Source organism: Anguilla rostrata, chromosome 15 (genome assembly GCF_018555375.3).
Source record: "Anguilla rostrata isolate EN2019 chromosome 15, ASM1855537v3, whole genome shotgun sequence".
In the NCBI taxonomy this organism is placed as follows: domain Eukaryota; kingdom Metazoa; phylum Chordata; class Actinopteri; order Anguilliformes; family Anguillidae; genus Anguilla; species Anguilla rostrata.
Genome location: NC_057947.1, coordinates 7,819,170 through 7,842,081, shown reverse-complemented (window position 1 = coordinate 7,842,081; position 22,912 = coordinate 7,819,170). Strand labels below are relative to the sequence as shown.

Below are 22,912 nucleotides of genomic sequence, written 5' to 3'. Positions count from 1 at the left end.
GAAGCATTATAGAAGTCATAACTAAAAGTTTATGATGCCTTCTGAAAATGGAGCTTCATCACTGGATTAGACTCTTATTTTTTTCATACATCTCTCTAATGGTGCGCATCACTTAAAAACAGGCAACTTCATTGTTTTATTTAACACATACATTCTGTAGCAGATAAAATTACATAAAAATATATACCATACTGTATATTTCATACAGCCGGCTTTGTTTTTTCAGTGGATAAGAAATCAGCAGATCAGTTATTCACAGTTATGCAATTTGTTCAGCTACTGTTTTACTGTTTTTTTATTGTTTAAAAAAAAAAGTTGTAAATGTCTAAATTCATATTTTTATTTGTCATTTTTTATTATATTGGAATTATATAGTGTTCATAATGATATTGTAAATAGCCACTGATCTATTTATTGATTGATTATTTAATGGGGTGCGCTGGGTATGTGTTCGAAGTATGAAGGAGAAACAGATTGAGGTTCACCGTTTCTGTAGGCCTGCGCCCAGAAACCGACACAGCCGGGGTGTGTGCGGGGAAAACGAGCCGCACGCGCTCCCTCCTGGGTGGATGAAGCTAAGCCAGCTTCCGCAGCTGGAAGTGACAGCAGAGGAGAGCGGGAGGCGCCATGAAGGTGACGTGTAAACAAAGAGACGCAATCCAGGGGCCTGAGACGCAGGGAGAACGCACCTACTCGCTCGCGCTAAAGAGGAAAACAGAGACAGGAGGACGGCGGCGAGGCCCAGAAGGAGATTTCCAGCGCTTTCTCTGCGTTGGCGCTGCGAGCTCACTGGCATTTGAGGAGCGGTAAGCCTGGATTTAGCCTTGCCAAGATGGAGCCACAATGGCGGCGAGGATCATCTGCTCGCTCCGCGTTTCAGCCGAGCGCATGTTCATCGCCACTGAATCTGCACCGGTGCGCGCCGTCCGTCCACGCGCTCGGATCCGCACTCAAACATGCGTACGTGCTATGCACTGCGTTGAGTATGACACCAACCAAACTTTTCAAATAGAGAGTACTTCTGAGAAAATATCTTCTAAAATGTAACATGGGAAAGGAACAGACTTCCCAACACAAGAACCCGTAGTGAGAAACTGGATCTGCAGTGTACAACATGTGTACATGCCCACATGCTCACACTCCTGCATGTACACACACACCCACACAGACACGCACATGCCTGTACGCACACGCACACACCCGTATGCAAACGCCCACGTGCACACACACATACGCACAGACACGCACACACTTGTACACACACACACACACGTTTGCGGGCGCACACACTCAACTGTACGTACACATCGGTTGGATAAGCTGCCAGCGTGCTGACAAGGGCACTTGGGGGGGGTTTTATCAAACAAAAAAACAAACAAAAAAAAACATTTGATCTAGTCAATGACCGCAGAGACCCCATACCATGACTCTGGAGGCTGCTGGGTCCTGCGGAGTGGGCTTTGATCCCGCCACCGTCCAATCCAGCCACGGATCAACGGCGTTACCCAAATGTTGGAGCGGTCCTGCCCAATCATGTCCCACTAGGGCCGAGAGTATGCTGGTCTCATTCCAACCGATCGCTACACCTGCTGATCTCATTAATTAACACACCTTCGACCGCAGAGGAGGGAACTAATTAGTGAGATCAGCAGGTGAAGTCATTGGCTGGAATGAAAACCTGTGAACTCTCGGCCCTCCGGGGCACGTGATTGGGCACCGCTGTGTTAAAGGGACAGTGTCATAGTTCACTTTCTGTAGATTTTTAGCATTTCAGTTTCAGTGTATGTTTTCAATTAACCTGGACAGGTGATGTGGGATACTTTAGATATTTATAATAAGTTTCTAATCATGTTGGCTCTACAATGACTGGTATAGGGGCTTTCATGGATTCATGGATTTGTGGTATAAAGAAAAAAAATACACTTTGCACAAACTGCTTGTACTGTGATGTGATTCCTTCAGGTTATACATGAGCATTATTTTCCAAAAATTATGCTTAATCTTATTTTCGGTTGGAACTATTTCCAATGTTAAATGCAACCTGAGACCGCTCTGCTCAATGAAAGAAGTGCCGCAAAATATAAAAAGGATATTTTTGTTAGTAATTGTGAATAAATGCGATAAAATGAATGTGTTTCTATGCACAGCCTCTGGGAACATAACATTGCTGTAAATGCTGTTTTGGAGTTACCTGAAGTGCTTTTTTTATTTTTTACTTTAAACCACAAACCCCCAAATCCCCCTATACCAGCCAGCCAGTCATCTGTAAAAATGTCCTTCATTGCACACAAAATCTCTCTGGGCAATTCAAAAAATACACAAAAACAGAAATAATATATTTTTTTAAAACTCCAGAAAGTGAACTATCCCTTTGAAGTGTCATATCGACACAAACTTTTCACTAGCTGGAACATCATTTCTGGTTGCCTTTTAGCACATTATTTCCTCATTGGGAAACATGCAGTGCCGGGTGAAAAATACAAAGGAACACAAAAATATTTCTGAATACAAAAAACAGCAGACAAATTTGGTAGGATTACAAAATGAATAATAATATGATAAATTACACTACTGAGAGTAGTACAAAGCACTCACCTATCCCTGATGAAATTAAATACATGTTTACAGCAGGTAGGTCAGCTGAAACTACAGAGATATGCAAACCCTCAGGTAAGGGAAACTCTTCAGAGGAAACTTTTCACTGGAAAACATCCGAGTTTCAGGGATTCTCATCCTGGCCCTGCGGAGTCTGAATGAATTTAGAAATTCATGACTCGCTTAATTTAGCCACTCCACTAATTTCAGGAATGAAAAGCTGAGGGATGCTAGACAATAAAATAAAAGGCTAGTGTAAATGTATAACACACTTTCACAATAACAATGAGGTAAAACTGCCCATGTGCAGGAAAAGAACACAAAAAAGAAATATTCAAAAGAGAATCGGATGCAGTGATTGGCAGCAGGGTCACACAATGCACAAAGTTAGCTTGCGGTTAATGATTGATTTTATGTATTTATTTTTTCCACAGCTGGGTTTCATATGTACGGTACATGTAGTGTTCCAGCAACAACAACAAAAACAAAAAAATCTTTGTTTTTTCTCCCCCTAAAAAAAGTGGAAAAAACCACATAGGAACTCCAGCCTCAGCAGACTGAAGTGAACACTAGCAGGAGTGGAGAGGATTGAAACGCAGAGCAGAACAATCTGAGAGAAGGAAGGGCATGGGGGGGGGGGGGTGCAGGTAAACATACAAAGCTTCGATGTGTTGAATGCAATATTCCAGAATGTGTGTATTAGACGGGAAATGACTCACTTTGCAATAAACTAAACTGTTATGAGCACAGTTTTACCTCAGCGACAGATAATGCGTTTCTATGGTGACCATCGTCAAGTGCTAATGTTTAAAGCAGAGAAGAATACTGAGCTGGCCTCAGTGACCTCCTCCTTAGGAATTATCCTCGGCAGACAAATAGAGCTCTGTGCTCTATAAATGTTTCCTTAGCCTTGCCTGAATTTGCAAAGGTCATGTCCGGGGGCCTCCGCTGAGACAGTTGGTGGAGGAGCGGGGCGAAGGAAATGCGGTTCGGAGAACGCGAGCGGCAAACGTACAGTATCGCTTGGGAGAAGATTATGCGAAAATGTGCAGCTGCGGGAGTTGGCCTGAGCGCACGGGGAGGTAACGTAACAGGCTCTAGGTTGAGCGGAGGTCGTGCCAGTGTCAATTTTGTGTCTCTAAATTGGACAAGGTCTGGAATAAAAGCACAATATCCCCGCTGCATTTCGCAAATGCGGTATTCGAGAAACAAAGCAAAAAATCGAACCGGTGTCCGTGAAACCAAGTAACTATCAATCAACGGTGGTGCGCAGGAAATTCAAAAGACAGCATACAAACAAAAGCAAACATTTCCATTCGGCAGCTCATGTATAAACCGCGCCAGTACAATGTCACAAAAATAGAAGCAGTGATGACAAAGAATGATCTTGTAAGAAATGACTCTGAAAAACAACATATAGTCGAGGGCCAATGTGCTTTCTCCCAAAGAAATGTGAATTTCATTTGTTATTGAGTTTTTGTTTTTTTCACAACTTGCAAGTGAAGCTACCCATAACCCAGGCCATAACCCCCCCAAAAGAAAAATTCCTACAGATAGTCAGATACAACCGGACAGGGAGACAAGCCAATCAGACAGGCAGATCAATTAGACAAAACCAACCAATAAGGATAGAGACAGACCGGGGACGACATGCTGATATACACTTGCACAAACATTTAAATTCTGTGTGCGTGTGTCTCTGTGTGTGTGTGTGTGCGTGCGTGTGTCTGTGTGTCTGTGCATGTGTCCATGCATGTACATGGCTGTAGATATGTTGTATGTGGTGATTCAGTTCAATGGTAAATTGAGTCGGTTGAGTACAGGGATCCAGATTTTGTTGAAACTATGCATTTGGTTTTTTCCAAGAGCCTATTTGTTTTCCAAGCGTAATGTGGTCTATTAATAGATTTGCCCATTGTGCAGCGTTCAGTTTACGTCTTGATTTCCAATTCAGAAGAATTGTTTCTTGGCGACAGTTAAGGCGACTACAGTGAGTGTGTCGATACGGTCTGGGGTACTGGGTACGAAAGTATTTCCAAGTAAACAGAAGGTGGGATGCAGAGTGGAAAGCTGCCGTCTGGAAACAAAGAGGTGAAACGCGTGACATCCTTCCAAAACCGCAGCGTTAGCGGGCAAAGCCACATCGCGTGGTAGTGCGTGTCTGCTAGTCTGAGAGCGAAATAAGTGCATATGTCAGTGAAGTCAGTGAAACCCATTTTGAACATTCTGTGGTGGGTGATGTGTACTCTGTGAGTCATTTTGTATTTAATTAGTGTATGTTGTGGGATGAGGTCATGGCGAATGTGTTAGAACAGATTCTAGTCCTGAAATTGGTATCGACAGAGATCTGAAGATGTTTTTCTCGTAGTTTAGCGGCAATGGAGACGGTGGAGTCTGGTTGTTTTTTTTTTGAGTTACAGATTTATCTTCTAATAACAGGGATGAGAGAAGGCTGTTAATGAATCCAAAATCAGCATAGTTAATGACGACCTTATTAGTCCTTGCTGATACAATGTTTCTGGACCATAGCTTGTGAAAAGTGAGGAGGAATTTGTTACTTAAGATGTGCTGTAGTGGAGGGAGGCCTTCGTTTTTTTCCAAATCACAGAGGTGAGAGGTTATTTATTGACCAGGAAGTGAGGATTGGACCAGATTAGGGTGTATCTGCAGGGTGATGGGTCGAATTTTCTGAGTTTATTTATCTTCCACCATACTGTCAAAGTTGCAGAGAGTTTTTGAAGCAAATGTTTTGCAGTGTCTGTGAGGGAGAAAAAGACCTGATACTTGTAGGTCTATGCAGTTCCATTGTTATAATTCTAACTATGAGTTGTGTTGGTGCTTTTTTTTTTTTGCTCACCCAATTGGTGATATATTAAAGTTGGTTTGCAAAATAATAATGAAAATTATGGGGCATGTAAACCAATGAGGAGTTGGTACAACTGGGATCACAGAAGATAGCTGATTTTTAGAAGAATGACCACTTTTATGGTAGCTACGCGTCCTATAAGTCTGAGTGGGAAGTTCCACCAGCAGTGCAAATTGTCAATGGTTTTCAGTGAGAGGCTGAAATTTAGGTGAAATAACACCAATGGCTCAGAGGAGATTTCAAAGCAATAAGATACTGTATGTGATATTGCCAGCGTTGAGAGCTAAACTTGTTTGTTTTCAGACTGCAGCATTACAGCTCTTAGAACCAATGGGTAGTATTGTTGATTTAAACCAGTTTATCGAGTCATCAGACATGTATTTAAAAAATGGTAATGAACTTGAAGGTTTCTTGCAGTGAAGTAATAGGATTTTCTAAGAGCAATACATCACCCGTATAGAGGTTGATCCTGTGAGTATATTTAGAGGTTTGAGTTCCAGTTATTTATTGGCTGTGTTGAATAGCAGTAGCTAAGGGTTCAGTAAACAGTGCTAAGAGTGAAGGGTGAGTGGACATCATTTTCTGGGACATTTAGACAGTGTCAATCAATATTGCCACAAACCCAAACACTGGAAGCACAGTGCAAACCTTCATCACTTGGGGATTATTGGACAGTAACACAAAACCTGGCAGTCAGTTCTCACCGATCACTACAGAAGGCTCTGGGTGCTTCTATACAACACGCATGACTTGACAGATTCGTTAAAAAAATGTAAAATTCAGTTCTCTCTGTGATGTTAATCTCGGATGCCTCTTGACATCCAAATAAACATGGCAAATCTGGGGACTTTATAAGCACAAGGATGTAGATATGACACATCAACAGAATGACATGTTCATTTTCATAACACGGAGCTCAGCCAATGAAAATTTTTTTATGTTAGCTGTTAAATTTACGGTACATTACATTCACATTTTAAACTGTTATAGTCAAAATGAAGGTCAAAAGTTTATTTAATCAGGGCATGAGTATTGTTCTTTGTCATTCTGCAACACACGTCATATTCTGTCTATGTACTTTTACACAAAATGTATCTAATGATCCCTCTGGTGAGTCTTCACGAATGCAGCCAGGGTCCAAGCACCCTGGCATAGAACCTCCAATTTAACTGACTACAGCAAATTCATAAGTGCGTATGAATCTAAATGAAATTCAACAAAACATAACGATACACTTTTGGACCTATTGGTCCAAATAAAAGCTATTAAAAAGTACTCTGGAAGGAAATGGGAGAGCAAAATCTCTTGAAAATACATATCTGTGGATGACACAATAATGAGGCAAATAAATCAATTAGGTCAAAGTGCGCACTCGGCTAACTCTGGGTTCCGCTACATGCCTGGGTTAACCACGTAAGCCATCTTAAAATCAAAGGGCACCCTTGGTTCAGAGCCTAACTCTCCATTCACGAGTCACGCCCTCATCACACCTTAAACGAATCATCGCCTGATTTCTGGCCCGTTTTACATCAAGTACTTAGGTTTTATTAGGGCATAATGTGTCAACGAAGAAGCACAAATTAAATTATTCCACACTCTAGGCAGTGATTTGAGAGGTCTTTATTGCTGTCAAGATGGTAGAAGGGTGACTTATTAACTCAGACAGAAACCCCCATCCCAGTCCCTCCAACTGAAAAGCACAACAGAAGATAATCACAATAATAATTCATCCATGCGTCCTTGTGCTTTACTGACATAATATTTTATTTTAGTATTGTTAATATCAGTCCCGGGGAAGAACTATTCAACTGTTCCTTACTTGTATTTAACTTGAAATGACATCTGACCCAAAGCAAGAATATTTTTCTTCGCAAGGCAGTGAACAGTGAAGTAATTGAGATACAGGACTACAACAGCAATACCCTAAACACATTGAAACTTCAGCGTTTATTATCCTTTGTGGGTGAAATTGTATGTAATCAACTCAAGTTCCCAACAATGAAGATCAGTCTAAAATTCTTAGAGGCAGCAGTTGTCTCAGTATTACAAAGTTGTAAAAGTAAGTTTTTGGGGGGGGGGGGGGCAGTGTGCTCCTAAGCAGTGTGGCTTTTTGTATCCCCCTCATTATATTTTAATGCACAACCCCTTCTAAGCACCTGGCTGTGGTCATGTGACTAAACCTGGTCCTGTGGTCATGTGACTCCACTCCTCCCCCTGGTCCAATCATTAAAGGCCCCATATTATAAAGGACCAAAGGTACTAACGTTTCTCAATAATATAATTTTGGCCATTTTATATTATTCTTCAAGGTATACCAAACATGTTAAGGCTTTATAAGAGAAAAAATGTAGCAATTAATTTTTAAAATATAAATCCGGTGAGTTTCTTACCCTTCGAGCTGAACAGGCCATTTTGCGCAGGCATTACATGTTTTTTTTTCACATGCTCTGCATTGATTGGTCAACTGACTGGGACACGAGCGCCCCTCCCATATCCTGCCCATACTCCCAATCCCAGAAAAGCAAATAAACAAACATTGAATCTGTAAATCTACCGGTATATCGTATATGTTTGAATCAGAGTAAAATCTCAACCAGGAGCCAGTTCAAGAATCAAAGGCCCAGCAGGAAGTGTCCAAATAGTAATTGTGATTAGATATAAAACAATTACTATTTGGACACTTCCTGCTGGGCCTTTGATTCCGGAGTCTGGACTTTTTCCGGACCTTGGAAGGATGTGCAGTGACTTTCTTGCTAGCTGACAGCCAGAGGTGGCACATTTAAAATGGCCTGTTTGAAATCTCGTCATATTCAAATTCTCACTTGCTTGTTCGTTTGTAATTATGCCTTGCTGCCGTAGATGCTAAATCATGAAAGGCGTAGGCATTACTTCATTCTTAGAAGAGGCTGACCAAGAGCAGATTTATGCAAATGACATAGTTAAAAAGGCTATTTTCACAGGGGCCCAGTTGTGACGTAGGAACTGTGGCCAATTCTGAATGGACCATTTAGCCTGGTGTACAGAACAAAAAAATGTGAGGTAGAACTGAGTTCATATTTTACCAACACATGAGCACCATGCCACACAGCACAATCAATGCCTAAATGAGGTTAACTCCAATTTCTGAGACATGGAGCCTTAAAATCATTGCTCCTCTACCCTATACTCCAGACAAGGGTCAGCTTCAACTCCGTCACCCTGTGATGTAAGTCCACGGCATCAAGCCACTGCAGCCGTTAGGCAAGGCAGTTATTCATATTATCCACAAAGTAAGTCATTGTTTACATATTCACCCGTCAGAAGAATACATTTCAATATTACTTTTTTAACATAATAAAGCATCTTGGATAACATGTTTCATGCGTTTCATGTTTCAGTGAAAATATTTTCAAAACTTGTATTTATTTCATTTTCACTGGATGTCCCCTGTAGTGTAGCTTTCAGCACAGTGGAATATATGGTTCTTAAGATTAAGACCAGAGACTCATGTCCCCTACAGGGGACTAAAATTAATTGTCTGGTCTTGGGAGGATGTCTTATTGGATTTCTCTGTTTTCCATATGGGATACAGAATTACCATGCAATATATGCCACATTAAGTTAAAATCCACTCCAAACACGGAACCGCTCTCATCCTAATGTAAATAAAACCGTTATTTGTGTAAAATATAATTCAAACAGCCCCCCGGGCAGCTCGTTCCTCTACCAAGGCATAAAAGGATTAATGGTGAACCAGCCTAGATTACGTTAGAAGGTATCTAAACAACAGATTTTGAAAAAAAAAACATGGAGGATGAGAGAAACGGAACCAAACCTCCAAGCGCAATTGTGGCTCTACCGGTGAGATTAAAATTTTTTGTCGTTACTATTATTGCTCCGTTCGCCCAAAACGCGTTCGTACCAGGCCGTCCGACGCAAACCCCCCTCCAACGACGATTTATTACCCTCCCCCAAGGACCTGACAAATCTCTAAAGATCCAATTACTGTGTTTACCCTTGGAAATGACAAACAGTTTATCTGCGGGCTGTAATGCATCCTTGATGTCATAGTTGGTTCCTCATGTTGTAAATTACGCAGAGCTGTTCTGAGCTATAACTACTGTACAGGAGTCATGAATTCTGCCGCTCCCAGCATATTTCCTAGTAACAACAGAGATAATTTGTTCCTCCTATTCTAATTATTTATTCTAAATTTAAAATAAGCCCTGACTCACCCCAGCTTTGACACATTGCTTACATTTTTAATATTATCCATTTATAAACTTGAATGAATGACAAGGCAACCCAGCTCATGCACCTCAGTCATGGGCCCAACAGCTGCACCTCACCTGTGAACCAAAGTGCCTGTATTTGGCCTTCACAGTAAATCAATCTGTATTTTGCCTTCACTGTAACTCAATCTGTATTTGGCCTTCCCTATAAATAAACCTGTCGCACAATGATTACTGTATCATTTTGTGGGTGCCATGTTTGCCCCTGACCATACAAAAAAAGTTAGTTGGACCCAACTCCACTGCAGCAAAGTCCACAAGAGATGTCACCAACACCATTCCACCATTCCACACCAACACCATCCACCATTCCTGGCAAACTTCAGTGAAGAGTACAGAGCACACGTCCACCACCTGGATCGCAGATATTAAAAGAGCACTCCCCTCCTATACCGCTAAACCGCTGCTTCGCAGGTCGACGCGACCCCGCGTTTCTGACACAGCGTGACCCCGCCAGTGCCAACGGGACCACAAAGACGCAGCGGGACCAGGTGTCAATCTTGGGGATGTGTCGTGACTTGTGGTGTTCCCAAATCGAAGCCTAGCATTCACTGGCTGTATTGGGTTTTGATGTCTTGCCAGTTTCAGCATCGCTTGAATGTAAGCACCCTAGAGGGAATGTGAGAGGGCAGAGACTTGCATTTGCCATAACACAGAACCCAAGGCTTTTATTCGTTTGATAAGGAGGGAATATCCGTTGCTTTGTTTCTACTTTTTTTTTTTGCTTTGATTTATTGACTTTTTTTAATTGACTTAAATCACCTTTATCAACTGCGTGCCCCAACACAAGTCAAATAACCCAGCGCTATGCAATGTTAATGTAAATGAAAACTGAAACTAAAACTAAAATTAGCCGTAAAAATATATTGGTTAAATAAAAGTTTAAATAGAAATAAGAAACATACCTATCTGAGAAATTAAAAACAGAAAATGCGCCTCAGAATTTCAAATAAAAGGCAACATAATGTTCTTATCATTTTTGCAGAAAAGATAAAAGCGAGCTGCCTGTTGGGCTTCTAAGCAGTAGCAGCCAATAGATGGCAATAAGCTAAATTATGCATTACCATCACACTAACTGTACAGACTTTCCAAGGTTCAACAAAACTGATGAAACTGATGCTGGCTATCGAGGCAGAAGCCCACGTGCCCAGTGTCCAGTGTCAGGCGAAAGCAACCAATGGCATCCTGGGATTACTTCTGTGTTACAAAGTATAATCAAGAATGTATTATCAACAGTGTACTGTACCTACGAGCACCTGTTTTTAAAAGTCACCAGACATTTTTGTCAGGTTCATGGTAACATCATTTAATTATTAAAGCATTTAATCTTGTCTTTTGTGCATGACAATATTTACCTCACCTATTTTAAATTGAGGTTGTTTTTCATTTGAATACAGGAAACATACCATTGACATAAAACTGAGCAAATAATTTAGCATCATATTGCATTTTTGGCATTTAGCAGATGCTTTTATCCAGAGCAAAATTACAGAATAAGTGCTGTAAAAGTTCTTTACAAGTGTTTATGTTCCCACTTTCTTTCAGCTAAGGCAAAGGTGCTTGATTCTTATTGCAGTTTAACTGAAACAAACTGACTCATCTCTTGAAGCTAAAACAAAAACTAAATCTAAGAACCACATAAGTATGGATCTCCAAAATCTAAATTGTATGAAAACTGACAAAGATGACTTCAATCTGAACTGAAACAAAACTGAATTGTAAATATTTTAAAAACTAGTATAGAAATAAAAACTAATGACAAAACTACAATAGCCTTGGTTCTATGCAGTCAGGCGTATAATGGTCAGCCATAAATTATAAATTAATGAAAAATCAAAATGATAATACCTACGCAATACACACCATTGGCCTCACTTAAAATATATAAACTCCCTTCAGTATGACGCATAGATTTGTTCACCATGAGTTAATTAATATTTTTAATGATTCTTTGTTTATTTTCTATGTTTATTATTAGTCTAATGGAATCCAGTCATAGTTGATCCTGCCAGCGGCACTCAACCTGAGGTTGGTTAACAAAAAAAATAATGAAAATTCTGCTGAGCCAGAGACTCCATTAAGTGACAGAAAACACCTCTTCCTCATTCATCTTCGACCTGATCCAGGAACTAACGGAGCCGGTTCCAGGCCCATGATTCCTTTCTCCCACGCGCGACTGGACGCTGAACCCTGACGCCCTGCAAGTCACCAAGCCACGCGCCGCGCCGTTCCCACAATGCTTCACACCGCGTTGGGTCCCTGTGCGCAAGTACGGTCGCTTTAAATAAAGCGGATCCGCGGTACGCAAAGTACCCACTAGAATACGAACATGTGCCGAAACAAAAGAGAAGGCTAGACGCCGCACAAAAACACTGACAGATCTATAAATACTCGAACGCGTCGGGCTGGAAGGGAGCTTTTGTGCGGCGCGCTGCATGTTGATCAGCCCCGCGCCTTTAGCGTAGGATAGATACTCTGCGGGGAGAGGTGTGACTGTCTGCTAAAATAGAATCCCCCGCCCGCCCGCCCGCGCGTGCGTGCGTGCAGATCCGGGCCGCATTAGCCTTAATTGGAGGCTCCGGCTTTCACCTGCGCAGACGCCCAACTTCCCCCGGCTGAACCGCCGTTAACGCTTCGAACCCAAGAAGAAAAGAAAAAAAAGCACGGGGGGCCGGTGCGTTTCCGGCGAGCGCGGGGAGGAGACGCCGCGCGCGTAATCGCTCCCGATTAATTACGGCGCGTCTCTCCGGGGACCCTGCGGCTTTTCAATAAGCCCCACCAATCACGGGCCGCGCCGCTCTCCCGTTCGCCCGAGTTTCGCGGGCCGGGCCAGACACGCGCGCCCAATTCTGCCGGCGCGCTGATTCATTTGCCTCAGCCCGTTGTTGTCTCTCCACATAAAACGTAGCATTAATTTCCAAACGCAGAACATTACCAGCCACTGTCCACATGAATTATCTTCTTTACTCGTAGATTTTGTTTCGTCCAGTAAATGATTACCATAAAATGATACACGGTGCTACGAAAATAAAATAAAACTCTCCTGACACGTTATTGGCTGCATTATTGTAACTGATACACACTTGCAGCGTTTCCATAAGCATTGCATGTGATTTCAAACCACAGAAGTCAATTCCAATGATGCTCAAGAGAGAAAGAAACGTGTTCAACACAATACATCTGCATGAATAGTGAACATTTGCTCTCCAAGCACAACTGATTGGTCAAACATTTTTACCGATCTTTTACTCATTGGAACAAATACAAAGACTGGTGATGTCACCAAATGATTCATGCAAAAGCAGGACAACGAGACCTCTGCATTGGTCTTCATATCGATTCTTCCGTTTAAGGTAATAATAAGACACGACTGAAACAGATGTCTGTGGGACTCAAGCTCACATGGACGAAAACAATCGAAGGACATACCTTGAAAAGCCAAGCTAAACGCACTAAACAATGGCCTCTTATTTTTAACAGCAGATTATCCCAGCAACCGCGCGTTCAGCTGGGGCTTTTCATCCTGCACTTCAGCAGGCCTAATACCTCACATTTCTAATCAGACTCATTCAGACAAGAGAGCCGTGTGGATACGAATGCTGCAGTCTCAATTAACTGAAAATTTGAAATTCATATTTGTCTCCTAATTTCCAACACGCCGCTTATTATTCCCTCGACGGAAAGTTGAAGTATTGTGTGGTTTTGGTGCAATTTTTAGTGCAACAGTAAACACTGCAAAAGACTCAAGCTTAATAGCGTATCAAAGAAAACTCGTATAGACAATCCCTGGAGATATAAGGACCGCTTAAAAACACTATCCGTTGAATAATGCCCCTAAAGGAGACAGGCTTGTTTACTGTGAGCAGAGAGTTCGTGTGTGAACAGATACGCTGTGCTATATAGGCATTTTCATTTGATGACTCCAAAACCAGCCAGTTAATCTGCTTCTTTTGACTTATATACATATATTTATTTATTACAATAAATATATGCTTTCACATGTACGTGTATACACACAAATAAATATTCACAACTTGTAAAATCAATTCCATTGCACAAGAAGCATCCCTACACCGCCCACACACTGTGCCATAATGAGGTACCCACAAACACAACAATGGCAAGATTCTATTTTTCATCAAATACCAGTGAATCATGACAAAATGGCTTACAGCTAAAATGGAGGGGGTAAAGAATGTGTGAGAAGCATGCAGCCAGGGTTCTGTCAGTACATTACCACAGGAATCACGAGAGAACCTGGAACAATTTGTACAGTCCCTCCATTTCACGTGCAATTTAGTGACTGATTCAGGCTATTTCATACGTGTTGTTTTTCATGGTTTTTTTTGGGGCAACTTTGTAGCATTTGCTCTCCTCATAGACCAGAATGGCTGACCATCCTTCCACGGTCAAATATAAGCAGAAATGAGCAGCAACTTTTGTTTTTCGGTACAGTCGGACGAAGAGAACATTTCACGCTCGGTCTAAGGCTTTGTGCTCCGTGCACACTGAGCGCCACAGCAGAAACCACGATGCTAAATATAGCAACGCAGCAGCCGCACAACACTTCTCAAGATTAATATTTAACCAGCGCATACATCATCACATGACACAGGTACCCCTTCTTAATGTATTTGAAATGGGAAGTAATATGTCTGCTCCAACTCTAAATTAAGATTTATTGAAAAGAACACAAATATAATATATGCTTTATAATTGCTTACTTTTCCTTTTTGCCCCGAGGAAAATACGTGAGTCAACCTTTAATATAATTTTGAATACAATCAGTGAAAGGCCTAAGAAGGAATAAGGATCTACAAGGACAACAAATCACCTTAGAAATGCTTCCTGCTATGCATACTATGTAACTACAGTAATTACTTTACTTGCATAAGCAATACCCATGTTGATTTCTGCTACTCAATGGCCACTGATAGTACAGAGACATATGCACAGATAAGAACAACAGAATAAACATGTCCGGCAGAGATTAGAAATGCATTCAATATAACAGCTATTGCATTCAAGAGACATGTGTATTTAAAAAAGAAATTGCATGCATATCTCACAGTATATATCGTGCTGTATTTCCTATTTAATTGCTGAAAACAGGGCATTACAATGCAAAGCTGACTTTCAACTTTCTGAAAAACTAAAATCTTTGAAAACACACATAGTTACAAAAACATCATTTTCTGTGGCCTAGTATGACTATTAGCCACATCAGAATGTAACAGAACACACCTTTTCCCTTTGCTGAAGGTACAAAGGAGTTTGAGCACATTTGCAAACTAATAAGCAGAGGTTTCCAAAGGAAATTGGAGGAGACACAGACTCATCTGACCCCGGCGAGACTTGAAAGTGTCACCGATAAGACACCGAAGGAAAACCTCACAGAAACGGTGACCAAATCGTGAAATTCCAGCGACTGTCGCTCAATACTAGACCCGAATGCTGAGTAAGCGAAATGTCCGTTCCATTTCACAGTAACGTTAGGCGGTTGAGTGTGAGGTCTCCCATGTGCCAGAATCAATGCTGAAGCCCGTAAGATCGTTTCAGTGCTAACGTGTGGATGGAGCACGTTGAGCCACACTCCTCAGAAGCACACTGATGGCTCAGTTACAGCACCACTCCACGTTCAGTGCATCGACTTTCAACGGACCAGCGAACGCACTGGCATCAGAGGACATGTTGTAAGAACCGTTCATTTAGGGTTTCTCTCGAACTTCTAAAAAAGCACATAAAAAAGCACATAATCCATTAACAAAAATAAATAAATACAATAAGACTCAAATTGTTGTATTTGGAGGATGTGAAATTGTCAGTGACAACACTGCATGCATCATCACTGGGCACTGCGCAAAGGAATATTATTAGAGACAATAATCGCAGAACTGCGCTGATGATAAAAATTCTTATTTCGGTCCATCACACATGACTTGAGTCGTCCGTAAAAGGGAAAGCTCCGATGAAACTCTCCTGATTTAACAGTGCCAAAGCCAGGATTTGTGTAAGAAATTATATGGTAGCTGAGCATAATTGGCGTGCCACTCTGGCAGGGGGAATTGTGAATCAATTGCAGTCCAAGTAATTTAACATCTGTAAAGTTGGCCCAAAAACGATCGCTAATTTTCCATCAGCGATTCAATGATCTCGCCCGGGAGAGACGGCTTCGGCCTCGGCTTCAGGCTTAACAGGCCCGTTAACAGTAAAATCATCGTTTACTTTTCACTTTGGTTCTGGAGATGGGCTGTGAAATCCATACCTGTCTGTGGTGTCTGACTGGTGGGAGAATTTCATAATGCTATGACTGTCACAAAAAAAAAACACAAAATCCCTGCTAACTACTGGCCATATAATGTGACATACACTGAAAAAAAACAAAGCATTTTCTGTTTTACTACACAGTACACATACTCTAAAAAGCATAATATACATACGTGCTGTGTAGTAGGTGAACTAATCTTGCAAGTAGTTTATTAACTGGATTTAATGCAATAAATGTACATTGTGCTAACTGCAAATACCGACTCAAACTGTAAGTGCTGAGATCTTGAATTTCCAAGGACAAAAAAATGGTTACTATGGAAACAGTTTCAATAGCCTAAATTGAAAGCGTCTGGAGACTAAAACTGTACATAAATTTTTTATTCATATATTGTTTTAATGCTAGGGGATGCTGAAAGTTTCTTTTTTAGCAAGTTATTTTTATGGGGGTGGGATAGGGTTTGTACAAGCCCAACTTGTATCTTGTAAAATAAAAAAATCATGAGTACGTTTGCCAAAGTGATCAGAAAACTACAGTATGATTCAGGATTCTACACATCAACACTTTCAGGTAACTGCTGAAAGGCTATGGTAGTGCGTATGTAGCAACAACACAATGGCATCTCCAGAACATTGGGGAAGAGACCTACATCAATTACACTGCACAATAATATATCCTTTAATACAGACGACCGTGATTATGTTTTATTTTCTTTTTTTACTGCAGATCAAAGACACAATGTTACTAAGCACTTGTAGCCATTTTTCATTTTAAGCATTGCAAGATATCCATTTTAAAAAGACCATTATATAGGTCAGCAATGGGCAGACTGACAGAGATAAAAGTAATGGTTTTCCACATGAAAAGCCAAGCATTTCCTAAAAAGAAATGAGACCAGTATTAAAATCAATACTGTCTTTTTTAATGCAGGGTGAGTAACTTGGCTTGCTAGCGCTTGAAATGGACAATGAGCCTTTTTCTGTTTCTTCAAAGGCTATTTTGTTTCATCAGCATTGTGACTTGAAAGGGAAAAGAAAAAAATGGTTTGATAAGTTTCTTTATCAAACTCAATGTTTCCTGCCCCAATCTTAGTAAATATGTAAGAAAGAATGCACGTGATGTCACACAAGTACTACTGTCAAAATAAATGTTGAAGGTCTTCCCAATAAGTCGTAATTACACGATGGTTACAACCTACTTACCTATGCAATCACGTAATTGCAAAGTCACAGATAAATGTAAAGTTAAGCGAGTCAAAATAATAAGAATTGTGCAGGAAATGCTGATTACAGAAGATCTCTGCCACAAAGGCCTTTATATTCACCATCTACTGTATATATGACATATTTCTGCATTATTCCGGACAAATACTTATTCCAAAACATCTCAGACTGATATGATTGCTATGTACCATGAAAGCCTAGTCTGCAATGCAGATGTGATAGTTAAAAAAGCAACATACATGATTTGGTGTTAAACCTATGTGCATGAAACAGTCTGAAACTATAATGTGGATGATCTGATATAAAAAACAATTATGGACAAATGAGCAAAAATAAGTCATGTGCAGAGCCTGGTGCTAAGCATGCTCTGTGAAAAGTAATTATGTAGATAGGAGGTGTGATAAAAAAAATGATTGTGGTCTGGCTGGTAAGCTATTATGTGTATAACCAGACTTGAGAAAAAGAAGAAGTATATAACCATAAAAGGTTTATTTATAGGGATGATCAGATGAAAAGCCAGTTCTGTAGATGAGCGACTTAAAAACACGTACAGTAATATGAAAGAGCGCGTGACAAACGATCAGGTAAAACGGGTAAGCGGACGACTGGGCGAAAGGGGGCACGTACAGACGAGTGGGAGAAAGAGCCGAGATTCGGACAGAGCGATGAGAAGGTCGCTACGTGGGTAAGTAAGTGTGAGATAAAAAGAAAAGTGGTTATACGGCGAGCCAGTGAACAGCTGTCAGATGGACAAACGGTTGAAGGACCCTTTTGTGTGGCTGCGCACAGGAACACCCTGACGAGGACGGCCTGGTGAAGCGGTGTGCGGTCGCCACGAAGCGTGGTTCCTGAGAGCGGTTCACGCTCCTCATAACTTACATAACGACTGCCTCAGCTTCTCGACGCGACCGCAATCGCACAAACCCTCTCGTCGCCAAAAAAAAAAAAAAACATTTCCAAAATATTTTATTGTTATATCAGCCCTGTGGGCTGAAGATAATTTCACTCCTTTTCTGGATCACTGAAGAATTCTGTGACACCACAGCAGCAGGACGAGCTCCCTGAGGCGGGCTTAACCTTCTTAAATTAATTATTTAATTTAGTAAATGAAACGGGCCTGACACAACTACAGCCCCGTAAAACACAAATTGACATTTTATCCCGCGTTAAACAGATGTAACTCGCATAAAACGCACTGTAAGCACTTAAGGAAAACAGCAGAAGAATATGCTGTGAATCACAGGCACAGCCGTGTGTATAAAACCCTTTTATTGAGAAACGAAGGTAACTTGCCAACAGAAAAAAGCACTATGGATGCTGTATTTTTAGGCTGGTTGTTTTTAGAATTGCAGGTTAAGCTACGCATGTCATGTGGTTGTTTACTGGAAAAAGCATTATCTCAATAGCCTTCTTTTAAGCGGGCGTATCAACTCTGATGAAAAGCCATACTCCATAATTTAGCAAAAACCATTTCATATCACTCTGCCATCCTGGGCTTTAAATAGGAGAGTAAATTGAGTATTTCAGTTACTTTATCAAAAGAAAGATTGCCTCATTACAGCAGGATTGCAGCTTTATAAAAAAAAAAACAAATCAAACAGAGGCAACAAAAATGGGTTCACGCTGATTTAATACTGCTCCTAATTGTTTCTACTGTATACGTATTTCCATGCATTAAACTCGTGATACTATCGTCTGGTACTTCGTATCTCTCCAAAACAGAAGGGCAAGGCCTCTGCTTATTGTCCCCAACCAGCAGTGATTCGATCAAGCAAGTGGCAACACAGTCCTAGGCTTATGCTCTTCCACCCTCCATTTTAAATCCAATATACTGTACAGCGTGATGGCATGGACAGCATGCATTTTAAATTATTCAGCACCATTACATAACAAGCTGCAAAGTACATGAAGAAAAACATTCCACAGAAAAAGTGTCCATCGCTGTCAAATGATTATCTCAGTCTAGGACTGCAATGTACGGTCTGTTTTCTTTGGCTTAATGAAAGCTGTGTATCAGGGAAGCTCATACCCTACAAATCAAATGCATGCAGGTCAGGAGCAATTCCGGTTAACCCCATTCAGTGAACTACAACGTCTCACCCGCCATTAGCACTGACAACCCTGTTGAGACACTGACCCCATAATCTATAACAGCAAGATTCATTTCTGGTATGACCATCTTTTAAGAGACGAAGACTAGAATGACAGTAATAAAACAAGCAATATGACAGTACTAATGCAAGCAATAGAAACACAGGGCTATGATTCAAACATTATTTAAATTGGAGCCATTTTTGTTGTAAGGACAGTGTTGTGAAAGGGCTACTCAAAGATATTTAATTTCAGCTATCTGTATATTTGAAACCATTCGCTGAATTTCTAATCTAATGTACCCCTTCACTCAGCTTTGTAGTATATAGGATGACCTGTCTAACATTTGTGGCCTAGATACAGTAGGTGCCTGTGAAGCTTGTCATATCTTTACACGTAGATTAGGAAGGCTGGGAACAAGTCCAAAATAAATCTTAATCATCTCTCACCATGTCACACAGTTCTACATTTATAAGATGCTGAAATAGCCCATGTTACTGCCAGTGAGTGACCTTTGTTAATCTGTAGAGCACAATACAAATATTTCTCCCGTTGTCGACTGGTTATGAAATAAAATGGCAGAACTGTGTTGGGCTGACTTACCTGTGGTTTCAACAATTCCCTCCAGGATAACGACAATTTCGAACTGCTCGGTCTGCATGGACCGCTGAGACAGTTCGTAAAACGGGCTCTTGGTGTCGATCACGTGGCAAATCGTGAGCGGTGAAACGAGGAAGAGCTGGTCCGCCCCGGTGCTGAAGCCCACGTCCAACTCTAGCTGATCCAATGGCAGGAACTCGCCTTCAGGCGTCTGCCGCGACTAAACAAGCGTGTAGAAAGAAAGGAAATATCAGAGTAATCACCGTTATCCACTGAGCCAGACTGACAGCTATTCACATCTTGTCAGAAATCAAAGCCATCAATCATTTGAAGATGGACAGAGTCTGGGTTTTAAAAAGATTTATCAAATATATCTTTTTACGAGGTTAAAATTAATTGGATAACATGGGTTTTTATTTTGGATTATAGGCTCCAAACAAATTGTTGGATTATACTTCAAGAAACCACTGATTTATACAGAAAAACTTGCATTTGCTAAAGAAGTCTCAATGTCTGACATCAATGAGACGCGTCTTCCCCATAAATTATACATGTATAATTACAGTAAAGTAGTATATTGAAAGTAAAGTGATAAAAATAGTACATGCCCCGCTTTCAATAGAATACTTCGCTGATTATATAAACTAGCCTGCTGGAAGAAAAATTATATAAATACATCCACCACACAAATACATATGTAGGCCTATAAATACCCGTGTATTTCATTTTGTGGCAAGTACCACAACAGATTTGAAATTGTAAACACATTAAAGAACAAAATGGCCTGTTTGGCGCTAAGATAATAACGTTTCCACAACAAATATTGTGATAAACTGAACTGGTTTTATTTTTTTATATATATTTCTTTTTTAATGAATGCTAAATAAATAAATAAACTGTGCACAAACATGCTGGCAACTGTACTTTCACAAAAATAGATTTAAAAATGTAATAATTACCACTATTGTTCTGACTAATGGATTACCCCCAGTTCGCAGTCACACTTAAATTACTTATTTGGGTAGCTTTGATGGGCCAATTAATAACTTAGACTGTGCGTAAATGCTTTTCTGGAATAAAAAGTGTTAAATGCATGGAGGAATGGCACTTACTTTCAGTAATTTGCAGCGAATCTGTGCCGATACCATATGGCTATTGCGTAGGTTGCCAACTCTAAACATAAGAGTCAGTTTCCCATCTCGCATTGAAATAACCGCATGTTCACTAAACATCAAAGTCTCTGCCCTTTTCTTTGGCTGAGACATTTTTATGAACATGCAGCCAATCAAAAAGGCATCTACGATTGATCCCAGGATAGACTGAAAGAGGAACAGAATTATCCCTTCCGGACATTTGTCCGTTATGTACCTATAGCCGTAGCCTATGGTAGCCTCTGTCTCAATAAAAAATAAAAACGCCGATGGAAAGTTGTACACATTGGCAACGCACGGCGTGTACTTGTCATCGTGGGCTCGGTTGAGATCTCCTCTAATGTATGCAATGACCCACCACATCGACGCCATAAAAAGCCATGCCACCGTGTAAGTTAGGATGAAAATGAATAAATTCCAGCGCCATTTCAGATCTACTAGCGTGGTGAATAAATCTGAAAGGTATCTACTGGTTTCACCGCCCAGGTTTCCGTGCTGGACGTTACATCGCCCGTTCTTGTCCACGAAGCGCTGCCTCTTTTTCTTCTTCTCTGGCGCCGGCTGGTTGAATCCAGAGCCACTGGACGAAGTGGTCACTACCTGGTAATCGTCCCCAAATTTCTTTCGAAGTGCAGACATAATACGAAGAAAATAGTCAGAGAAATGATCTCTAGGATTCGAAACTGCAGTCTGCCCCCCCTCAGTACCTTGGTTTTACTTGACGCAGTAGACTACTTGTATTGTATGCGCTTTAACTGTATCCAAAACAAGGCAAGGAGAAGTAGTTTAACTGCCAACCGCTTGAGAAGAAACGGTCACGGTGAAACGCACAGCCTTTCCTCAGAATCCAAATACAAATTCCAAACCGAGGAAAGGAAAAAAATAAAAATGCAAATACAAATATTGTGACATGGGTTAGAATAAAAATCTATCATCTGTCCAGTGGGTAATTACGTAAAAGAAAATAACAGTAGACACTGGACTCGCAGTTACGCTGCACCAGCTGCAGTTTAAGGTTTGAACCGTACGGTAAATTCTTTGGCGAGCCGCTGATTAGTCATCCGCTCTTCTTAGACGATAGATGCAGGTTGGTTATGGTTTCAATGGGAAATCCACACCTTGAGTCTTAAGTTGCGCGGGTTCATAAGGCAATTAACTTCTTTTTCATCAGAAACACAAGAAACGATTACAACGTTAACGGCAGAGCATAGTTTTGACGAGAAGGTTCCATACTTCTGTGATGGGGTTTATGCGTTGGTGTTGGACACGCGTCGGTTCCCAACCCTCCGCTTTTTCTTCTCCTGGTGCGCATAGAAGACGGGCATTAAGTTCATTAAGGATTACAGTCGACCTTGGATTTCCCGTCCAATATGACTAAATTCCCCAGATCCGTTCCTCACCGTTGCTCACAGACGACGCGCGTTTGCTGTCTTTCTCCTCTCGTGTGGCAATCAGCGCTAGGCATGGGAATCAGGTGCGGGAGATGTAGAGAAGCTGGCTGCTTGGTTTTTACTCTGTTTTTCACTCCACGGCTTCTGCGCACTGCGCGCTTCTCCTGCGGAAATGCACGGCTGCGCTTAGCCCAGCGGTGCCAGTGGAGAGGCATGCACTTTTGGGGCGTGGAGAAGAAGGAAGGGAGGGGAGAGGGGTGTATGTCCCTACGCTGATGTATGGCTAAATTCTATTTCCAAAAAACTTTGCATTGTTCGTTCGTTAACTCTTTGTGTCGAAGTTGATATGTATTAAATATATGGATGTCATTTACGCTGTATATTTGCTGTGCACTCCCGAGCGATTTAGATAGCTTACAAGTTTACATTTTTTCAATGTCCACAGCGGGGTAACTA

General features: G+C 41.1%; 1 protein-coding gene across 5 annotated transcripts in view; it reads right to left on the bottom strand.

Moving 5' to 3' along the window:
• LOC135240714 (G protein-activated inward rectifier potassium channel 1) overlaps positions 1–22,660 on the bottom strand; it is a 31,496-nt gene extending 8,836 nt beyond the window's left edge. Inside the window, exons 1-3 of one of the 5 annotated variants that reach the window (XM_064310590.1) lie at positions 22,466–22,653; positions 21,027–22,366; positions 19,918–20,134 (exon numbers count right to left, since the gene is read on the bottom strand). In XM_064310590.1, coding sequence (XP_064166660.1) covers positions 19,918–20,134; positions 21,027–21,704 — 895 coding nt within the window. In that variant the 5' untranslated portion in view covers positions 21,705–22,366; positions 22,466–22,653. Of the gene's footprint in view, positions 1–12,935; positions 15,461–18,327; positions 19,356–19,917; positions 20,135–21,026 lie in introns of those variants that run through there. The other 4 variants (XM_064310592.1, XM_064310593.1, XM_064310591.1 and 1 more) reach the window with 4 other exon arrangements.
• Positions 22,661–22,912: the final 252 nt, after the last annotated feature.